Source organism: Propithecus coquereli, unplaced genomic scaffold (genome assembly GCF_000956105.1).
Source record: "Propithecus coquereli isolate 6110/MARCELLA unplaced genomic scaffold, Pcoq_1.0 Scaffold50, whole genome shotgun sequence".
NCBI classification, from domain to species: Eukaryota; Metazoa; Chordata; class Mammalia; order Primates; family Indriidae; genus Propithecus; species Propithecus coquereli.
In genome coordinates this window covers 5,439,122-5,449,343 of record NW_012150841.1, presented here as the reverse complement: position 1 = coordinate 5,449,343, position 10,222 = coordinate 5,439,122, and the positions used below count along the sequence as shown (strand labels likewise).

At 37.4% G+C, this 10,222-nt stretch overlaps 1 protein-coding gene across 1 annotated transcript in view; it reads right to left on the bottom strand.

Annotated features, from left to right (window-relative positions):
* Positions 1-3,382: 3,382 nt before the first annotated feature.
* The window catches only part of LOC105819950 (chromosome unknown open reading frame, human CXorf58), a 28,544-nt gene continuing 21,704 nt past the window's right edge, over positions 3,383-10,222 (bottom strand). Inside the window, exons 6-8 of the mRNA XM_012656315.1 lie at positions 6,499-6,728; positions 4,118-4,274; positions 3,383-3,559 (exon numbers count right to left, since the gene is read on the bottom strand). Of these exons, the coding sequence (XP_012511769.1) occupies positions 3,383-3,559; positions 4,118-4,274; positions 6,499-6,728 (564 nt within the window). The remainder of the gene's footprint in view (positions 3,560-4,117; positions 4,275-6,498; positions 6,729-10,222) is intronic.

The following is a 10,222-nucleotide window of genomic DNA, read 5'->3' as shown; positions in this document are numbered from 1 at the left end:
TAAGAAAAAAAAATAAAGTTATGATTAAGTGTAAATGGACTAAACTCACCAGTTAAAAGGAAGATGTCTTCAGATTGGATTAAAACAGAACAATCTAGATATCTTGCTATATCTTACAGAAAACCTAAAACACAAAGACATGGTGTTTGACATTATACCAGAGTAATTGATGTTAGCTATTATAGCAAATAACTCCTAGGAATGCATGGGGCTTAACACAACAAAGCTTATTTCTTGCTCCCATCACAGTTCATCAAGTTAGGCTGCTGCTCTGGCTGTCTCTCCTTCAATCAGCGACATAGGAATCTGAGATCCTTCCATCCGGCTTCTACCACCTTGGAGTTCTTTACCTCGAGCCATATGAACAGGGGAGAGGGAGAGGGAGGAGGAGGAAGAGAGGGAGCGGGAGGGAGAGAACAGAAGACCATGTACAACATTTTAGGGACCAAGGCTAGAAGTGGTGTACATCACTTCTGCCCACATCCCTCTGGCCAGAAGTCAGCTCACATGGTCCCAACATAGCTGCGAAAAAAGCTGGGAAATGCTGTCTTGTGTTCCCAGGAAGAGAAAATGGAATTAGTGAGCATCTAGCCAGTCTCTGACAAATGAAAAAGTTGAAAATTAAAAAAAAAGAGAGAGATGGAAAGGGATATGCTAGGCAGACACTAATTAGAAGAAGAAAACTAGAGTAGCTCTGTTCATATTAGACAAAATAGTCTTCAAGCCAAAATGCATTATTAAGAATAAAGATAGTAACTGCATACTGACAACAGGTTCGATTCACCAGGAAGAGATGCTAGTTCCAAAATTATATGTGTACCTAATTACATCTTCAAGTAACATAAAGCAAAAATGGACAGAATTATAAGGAAAAACTGACAAGTCCACCACCACAGTAGGGACATACATAACGTATACCTTTCTCAATAATTGATGTCACACAGACCAAAAATTAGTAGTATATGGAAAACATAAACAATACAATTAACAAGCTTGATCAAAAGGACATATACAGAACTTTGTATCCAACTATAGAGAATGAATATTTTTCTTAAGAGTACAAGAAACATTTGTGAAAACTTTTCTAGGTTGAAAAAGTCATAAAAGGAAAAAAAAAAGTAAAAAAAATAAAAACTGACCATGTACTTGGCTATAAAGCAAGTCTCAGCAAGTTTCCCAGAATCAGTATCATATAAATCATGTTCTCTTGATTACAGTGTTATTAGGTTAAAAATATAATAAATAACAGAAAGATAACCAAAATAACACTGTGTATGAAGATGTTCATTCTAATGTTGATTACCTACAGTAGTGAAAAATTAGAAACTGAAATATCTAATGATATGGGTATGGCTAGGTAAATTATGCTTTATCAACTCAATGGGCTGTTGTGTGACCATTAAAAATTATTTTTTAAATGGACAATGTTTAAGATACAATATTAAGTGAAAGGTTTAAATCTATATGTTACTGATGATTACAACCATATGAAAAATATGTATGCATTTAGACAGATTAGAAAGGTATAAGCAGGCCGGGTGCGGTGGCTCATGCCTGTAATCCTAGCACTCTGGGAGGCCGAGGCGGGCGGATTGTTTGAGTTCAGGAGTTCGAGACCAGCCTGAGCAAGAGCGAGACCCCGTCTCTACTAAAATTAGAAAGAAATTAATCGGCCAACTAAAAATATATAGAAAAAATTAGCCGGGCATGGTGGCGCATGCCTGTAGTCCCAGCTACTCGGGAGGCTGAGGCAGTAGGATCACTTGTGCCCAGGAGTTTGAGGTTGCTGTGAGCTAGGCTGACGCCACAGCACTCACTGTAGCCCGGGCAAAGAAATGAGACTCTGTCTCAAAAAAAAAAAAAAAAAGAAAGGTATAAGCAAATGAAAACAGTTGTTATATTATGGTGATGGGATTATGTATAATTCTACTTTGAAAAGGATTTTCTGTGATGTGATTACATTGTTTAATGTGAGTTAAAAGAATCAATAGAAGACATGATCTCCGTCTGGCAGCAGATGCTAGTTGTGCCTTAATACCCATTACCCCTTTCTTTTATAACAATAGAATTTTAGTTGGGTATATAACTGCCCAAAACAAAAGTACATTTCTGAGCCTCCCTTGTAACTAAGTGTTATGATGAGATGAAGTTATAGCTAATGAAATATGAAAAGTGGGAACACTGAAATACAAAGAATATGTCCTTCCTTTGTCCTTTTCCTCCATCTTGGTATCTCAAATCTTTCCTTAGCTTTGTTATTACACATATCATAGGTGGACAGAATCTGATATGCATTTGATCAGATTAGTGACTGCTTTCCAAATTAATGAATGAGAGTATGTATGACTCATGAGGACAAACAGGTTTTTTTCTATTCAACCAGTGTCCAGTACAAGCTCTGAAAACAAGAGGATTATCCTTCCCTTTTTGTACATCAAATGATGATGTATTAATATTAAAGAGTGCATGTTTCTGTTAAATATATTCTAGTGAGAATCACATACTTTAATATTCTTTATCATTTGAGAATATTTTAGCAGAAGATGAGATCCTTTTACAGGCTGCCATGCCTGAGTTAGATCAGCAATCAACCTATGCATTTTAAATGTTAAGCAAAATCAAAAACTGTATTTTAAAGGTCAGTAAATAATTGTACTTTGTTTAATTGTCACAGCCTCTGCTAGGGTTTGATAGAATCCAGTAGCCTGGATCGAAAAAAGAAATCAATATACTATATCAGGAATGAGAATTTATCAATTCAAAATGAAATTGATAAATATTACTCAAAACAGTCTTTATGCTTGAAAAATACCCAAATTACAACAATAAAGCAGATGCAACATTCTGCTCCAGGTGCTTACAATGCTCAATAATGATTAGCTATGCTATGTCACGCCTATGGTAGCAACAAATCCATTATTATTTTTATTATCATTCAGAATAGGTCATTCACAAGCTGTTCTGTAAAAACAACATTCGACTGAAAAAAAAGACACTGGAAGCTGACGCAAGAGCAGCCTTTTATTCTGTGAATTCTAATATTTATGCTAAGTAGGGCCTGTTCAGATATTTCTTTAAATGAAAGAAAATCAAAATCGAATAAAAGACCCAGGGACTAATTTATTCATCATTTCTTGAAGAAAACTGTATACTGCTAGTTTGAGGGCATCTAACAGAAATAATGTGTTCAGATTAAAATTCTGTCAGCAAAAAATATCTGCACTTATGGTAATATAAAAGGGCCTAAAAATATGTCACATATTTAGTGAAGAGAATATACTGAGGACTTCTATTTTATTTTCCTTTATTAATCATACTCATCAATTATACACAGACAAGTAGATTGTTAAACAACTTTGGTTTTCTGTCAATTAGCTGTACATTAACATGATGGAGGATTACGAACAAGTAAGTCTTGATACCAAGAAAATCCATCCTTTTTTCCTTTTTCCAGTTCATCATCTGACATGGGTTCATTAATTTTCACAATGCTAAAAGATGGGGTGGAGAAGATGACTTCCTTTCGTTGCTTTGTATCTGCTGTGTCCATTTTCGGTTCCTAGGCAGAATTATAAATAAAAGTGGGAAGTGTTTTATATTTGGTTTTTACTGCTTTATACTTTTATATTTGACTCTTTATATTTAGCCTCATCCCCAAAATATTTACCGCAAATTTTTTAAAATTACAAAGTAATACATAAATACACGCTCCTGGTAAATATTTCTACGATGTAAAAGTATACAGAGGCAGACTTTACATAGTATAACTTTTAATAAGTTTAGATAGAAATGATTTCCATTTTGAGAAAAGTACCATCAGAGATGTGCTGAATCAACAGTGTCAACACAGAGAAGACAGTAGTTTTTTTTGCCAATTCATGCTGATGTGGAGCCCAAACAGCTGGTGTTTATCAGAATTGCTACCAATATTGTTTAAGAATTTTAGGAATACATGTTACCAAGATGAAATTAGCTTTATACTATGCAAGGTATAATATGCCAAAGGTGTTTCAGCCTTGAACTCGTAGATTAGGAAAATTTCACTTTTGCAAGTACAATTACTTACAGGCATTTGAATAATGTTCAAAACAATGAATTCAGTACAAGTTAAACTTACTGTCACCTCAGAAGCCTTTTTTTCTTTAGCCAAATAAGCTTTTTTCATTTTTTCAACTTTCATTTGAGCCTGCTTGGATCGACGACCTAAATGTTTAACTTGAGTTTGCTTTTGGTAGGGCCGACATGAAGGCTGGATACTTAAGAAAGATGGACACCTAGAAAATGTTTGTATTATAGACAGAAAAATCACACAAAACAAAATTTAAATGTAAAGCAACTTCCAGATTTTATTAAAGCATTCTCTAGCAAATAAATCATAGGCCTGAGCAACAATGCATGTAAGCTTTTAGGTTAAAGCTATCATTTCTGATGAGTTTACATAGCATATTTCTTTATCTGGCGCTTATGAAGGTGTATTGGTGATGATGTTGACAACAATGAAGGTGATGAAAATTATAAAACCTGGTATCGATTGAAAATTCTCTTTCCTGGAAAATACTGTGTAGTAGCCACTTGAATCTAGTTTTTTTATACCATACACTAACACAAAAAAGTATTACATTTCTTAACAGTTGGAAAAACAAGCTGTTTTTATCAGTGTTGGGATCGGATACAGTTGGTGCTATGCCCATAATCCCGCTGGAATTACCACTGCAGGGCACAGAAGCCCAACTTTCAACTGCCAGCATCTGCATCACTCAGCTTGAAAGCTTTCTTTGAAAACAAGAGCCCATATGCAGGGGAGGCCGAAAGTGCCTGAGACTTATTAATAATACCTTCCCTCCTAAGTAACTCTTAACCAATGACTGATGGGAGGTGGTGTACCAGTACCCCAGCTCCCTTGCTCCCCGTGGGATAACTCTGAGTTGCATGTTCTACATTGGCTCTGACATTCCCAGGAGGGATTAAGCTCTAGTTACCCATGGTGGTAACCTGCTTGCTAACACATACTGTTTTGGCTGCCTTTTCTTCTCTGTTTCACCTCTCTACCCCCTCCCTTCAGTGGTTCCTGGGATTACCTCCCAAATAAACTACTTACACTCAAATCTCTGTCTCTGGGTTGGCTTCTGGGAGATCCCAAACTAAGACTGCATTCAAAGATGCCTTTATGAAAGTATTTTTCCTCTTCAATTGATTGAGAATTTGGCTACTTATTTGACTCTGAAGTGACTTATTCTTGGATAATCAGTTGCATAAATCCAAATAGCAGGAGCCCGGGTTTATATATGGTGGCAGAGAAATTACATTATTTATTTGACCTTGGTAGTAATAGGGTTAAGTTCTATATTCAGTGCTCATATGGATGAGTTAGAGAAAATCTATTTCATGATGACAGACTGTGCCCTAAACCAGGCCATCTGTCTGGCAAATGTATAGCCCTGATCATAAAATCAACGGGTTCAATTATGTTATTAGGTCAGCATCACTCGTCTCTACTCCTGAAAAAAAAACCCAGCATGTTTGCTTGACAGTGGGTCATCAGTGTCTTATTCATGTACTAGAAGAGTATTTTTCATTTCAAATATAAGTGTGTGAAAATAGATTACCAAGAGGGCTTCATCAGCCTTATTATCTCTTTCTTTTTCTTAAGAAAGCCAACTTCATTTGTGAATAAGATGGGCTAGGTGAGATTTAGTAATGGAAAGAAAAAAGTAACATAATTGCAGCACCCATATTCTGTCCATGTTGTTTCAGATCATAATACATCTATTTTGTTACAACATGCATTTCTGTAATGTGAATTGGCTGACATGCTATTGGTAAAGAAGGGAATAATGTCACGCTAATTTATATGCAATTTATTCTAGGCAAGGGGAGCCAGAATAGCAAGAATAGAATTATAACCTTCGGCAGAAAAAGAAAAAGCCTTCAGATCTCTGCTGTATGGGCAATGGGAGCCCTTTTGGCTGCATTTATGAAACAGAAATTAGCACCTGCATTGAGGGCTGTCTCCCCAGAGAGGCACAGCTCCCCCATCCACTCTTACTGCCCTCCACCCTCCTCCCTCGCTGCCCTCCTTCTCCACCTTGGATGTCTCTTGGTTCTTGGCAGGTTGCACTGACTGCCTCTCACGTCCACTTAAAAGGCAACCACGCTGGCCCAAGGCTCCACTTCCATCTGCACTGTCTCCGTGCCCACTACCTGCTCTAATTAAAGAGTTGCCAGCATTTCTACTCTACTATTGTACATTTTTTATATTTTCTGTGGTAGCCTCCAGCTACACTGAGCTGGTGTCTGGTGGTACAAGTTATCTCCCCAAGTACCAATTGTCCTTTTTGTTAGTGCTCTGTTTACAAAGTTACATAAGTTTTGAGGAATCTGCCCCAACTCTATTTTTCCCATATGCCCTATTATTATCTTTAGTGAGCTATCTGGCAGAATGTGCACATTTTCAGATATGCCCCTAGTATTGTAACCCCAATGAAAGATCTCTTTTACCTAATCTCAGAAACAATCCGTAGCTGCTGCTGACGCATCTCTTCTGTTTTTGGTTTCTGTGAAAGACACTTCATTTCTTTTTGTAGACGGTTTGAGATTACTCCAGACTCTGCATAATCAACTATGTCATACATTATCATTGTCCTGGGAATGTTTTCTAGGCTTAATTTTCGCCAGCCGTTATTTCTGCCACCAGAAGATGCAGGAATCTCATCCAGAAGACTGGAATACTGTATGGAAAAAACAATTAAGAATGATTGGTTGCAGGGCCAGGTGCAGTGACTCACACCTATAATCCCAGCACTTTGGGAGGCCGAAATGGGAAGATCATTTGAGGCCAGGAGTTTGAGACCAGCCTGAGCAACATAGTGAGACCTTGTCTCTACAATCAATCAATCAATCAACCAATTAGCTGGGCATAGTGGCAAATGCCTGTAGTCCTAGCTACTTGGGAGGCTAAGGCAGATGGATTGCTTGAGCCTAGGAATTCAAGGCTAGGAATTCAGTGTGCTGTGATCATGCCACTACACTCCAGCCTGGGTGACTGAGTGAGACTCTGTCTTTAAAAAAAAAAAGAATGATTGGTTGTAGGTGCCCTAAAATGTTTATAGACACATTTCCCAAGGCTCCACTCAAATGTCACTTCATCCAAAAGCCATTCCTTGATCTCATCTCTGAACTTTATGGGCATCTCTCTTCTATGTCTCTTATTACTGACTACTCAATGTTTTAGTTACCTGCCTATGTCTTAGCTCCCTTACTGGAAGGCAGGATCCATGTTACAGAGTATCATGCACATAGTATCACACTCACTAAATATTTATTTAATGCATAATCATTTTTATGGCAAATATAACTCAGATATATTAAACTCAGGTGGACCTAAAAATTAATGATAATAGCTATGTGTTCTGCATACCTGGTAGTATTTGTTTATGACATGCTTGGATTGAAAGGACATTTCACAAACCTTTTTAGAAACAATGAGTTCATCTCTGGTGCTAAGTGGAGAATTTCACTATTTTCATTTGGAGTGTTTGTAGAAATCCTACTTTTCTTTTTTTCCAATTTAAAATATCAAATTAGGAATTTTAAAATACAAATATATATATAATGAATTTAACATTATAAATGTTCATTTAAGAGCTAGAGATAGGCCAGGAGGAGCTACAATGCTAGCAAATGGAGTAACAGTAAGGTCTTTAGAGTATATCACATACTCACACTCTCATGCACACACACACACACACACACACACACACATATACATACAGGCAGTCCTCCTTTTGCACCATTTTGGCATGCATAAATTTTGATCAATATTATTTAGTTGAATAATACCAGTCCCCCAACAACACAGTTCCAATTTCAGTTGCAGAGCATAACTGTGAGCAATTGCATAAAGTACAAACTCTGCTGCTAGCTCTTCAGTCCATAGATCGCTGCATAAATGACAGATGTGCATATCATGATTAGTGACAAATCATGACGTTTCTTCCAACGTCTGTCAGTGATTGGTCACTGTGAATCTGTTATTCAGTTCACACACTGACAGCAAAGTATGTAGCTGTGTTGCCTCTTTGTCTCCCAGTAATAAACCCATGTGTTATTCTATAAAAATGAAAACTTGAAAGAGGGAATTGGCTAGCAAAGAAACAAAAAGTGGTAACATGGGAAGTGAAATTGGAATCAAACATAAACAGAGTTCTAGAAGAAGTAGGTGACCGTGGGAATGCTGACACTGCCATCATTCAAGACGCTGCAGATGTGCAGCTAGAGGAACCTGGTGAGGGTGAACTTACCAACATAAATGAGGAAAGAGGCTGTGATGAAAAGGATGAAGCCTTCCCAGAGGAAGTGATGCTGGCCAAAAAATACTTCGCATTGAAGGAACTGTTAGATATTTCACAACATTCAAAGTGCAAAGAATAAAATGTTGGCAGCTGATCCAAACTTAAAAAGAAATATGACAATTCACCAAGACATAGAAAAGATGCTTGCTCCATATTTTAAGTTATACAAGAAGAAGAAGGCAAGCACTGTAGCACTGTTCAAATTACTCTTCACAGGTTGTTTTTTTTCACAGCTTTATTGAGATTCACGTACTATACAATTTACCCATTTAAAGTGTACAATTCAATGGTTTTCAGTATATTCATAGTTGATAAGTTTTTTTGCAAAGAAACAAAACACTTTAATTCTCAATGTTTAATTCTCAATTTAATTCTCAATTTTCTAATGTTTTAAATTATGGTGTACTAAATGTGTTGTTTTTTTCCTTTCATGTTCCTATGTATTTATAATAGATAGTCTCGAACTCCTGACCTCGAGCGATCCTCCCGCCTCGGCCTTCCAGAGTGCTAGGATTACAGGTGTGAGCCACCACGCCCAGCCTTATAATAGATAGTAAGAGAGTTTTTAATGTTTTGACAAAAAAAGTTTGTTTTTGGTTTTTTTTAGAGATGGTCTCGACATGTTGCCCAAGCTGGTCTCAAACTCCTGGGCTTAAGCGACTCTCCTCTCTTAGCCTCCTGAGTACCTGGGACTACAGACAAAATTTTTTTCTAAGTCTCAGGACAATCATAATTTTCCTCACTGATTATTAAGCTTGCTTTGCATAGTTTCAACTTGCATGGTCATTTTTATGGTCCTGTACTACCATGTAAAGTAAGACTGCCTATATATTTTATTTCCCAAGAGTGGAGTAGTAAAATGGGTAAACATCTTGGATCTGCCAATGATCTGCTCTGTCACTTAATAGCTGTGTGACCTTGGACAACTTTTTTTGAGCCTTGGTAAACATCATTTTTCTCCTCTGAAAGAAGGTCACATAATTTACAAACTTGAAGATTAAAGGAGATAATATGTATGTAAAGAGCTAAAAACATGCCCATATAAGGACTCAATAAACGTCAGCAATTGTCTTATCTCTCTCTTTCACTATGTCTATCTGGAGACTTGTCTCTCTGACGCTAATCCTTGACGTGTTCACAATCTGCAAGTCTGTGATCTGTGTCCTTAGCAGAGGCAATTGGCAACTGAGGCTCTACTTACTTCCTGCTTAAATTCCCTAAACTCATAGATTAAGGCTTTGAAAGGAAGAAAACACAATTGGGAGTCTCTAAGGCACACTGCATTAATTTTATGTTTCACATTGAAGTAACTCAGTGAATAGTTCAGGCCACATACAGGCATACCTTAGAGAGACTGTAGGTTCCCTTCCAGACCACCATGATAAACTGAATATTCCAAATAAAGCGAGTCACACTCATTTTTTGGCTTCCCAGTGCATGTAAAAATTATATTTACATTATACTGTAGTCTGTTAAGTGTGTAATAGCATTATGTCTAAAAAATGCACATATCTTAATTAAAAATACTTTATTGCTAAAACTGCTAATAATCATCTGAGCCTTCAGTAAGTCTAATCTTTTTGCTGATGGAGGGTCTTGCCTCAATGTGGATGGCTGCTGACTGATCAGGGTGGTGGTTGCTGAAGGTTGGGGTGGCTGTGACAATTTCTTAAAATGAGACAACAATGGCCGGGGACAGTGGCTCATGCCTATAATCCTAGCACTCTGGGAGGCAGAGGCAGGAGGACCATTTGAGCTCAGGAGTTCGAGACCAGCCTGAGCAAAAGTGAGACCCTGTATCTACTAAAAACAGAAAAATTAGCAGGGTGTGGTGGCATACACCTGTAGTCCCAGCTACTCGGGAGGCTGAG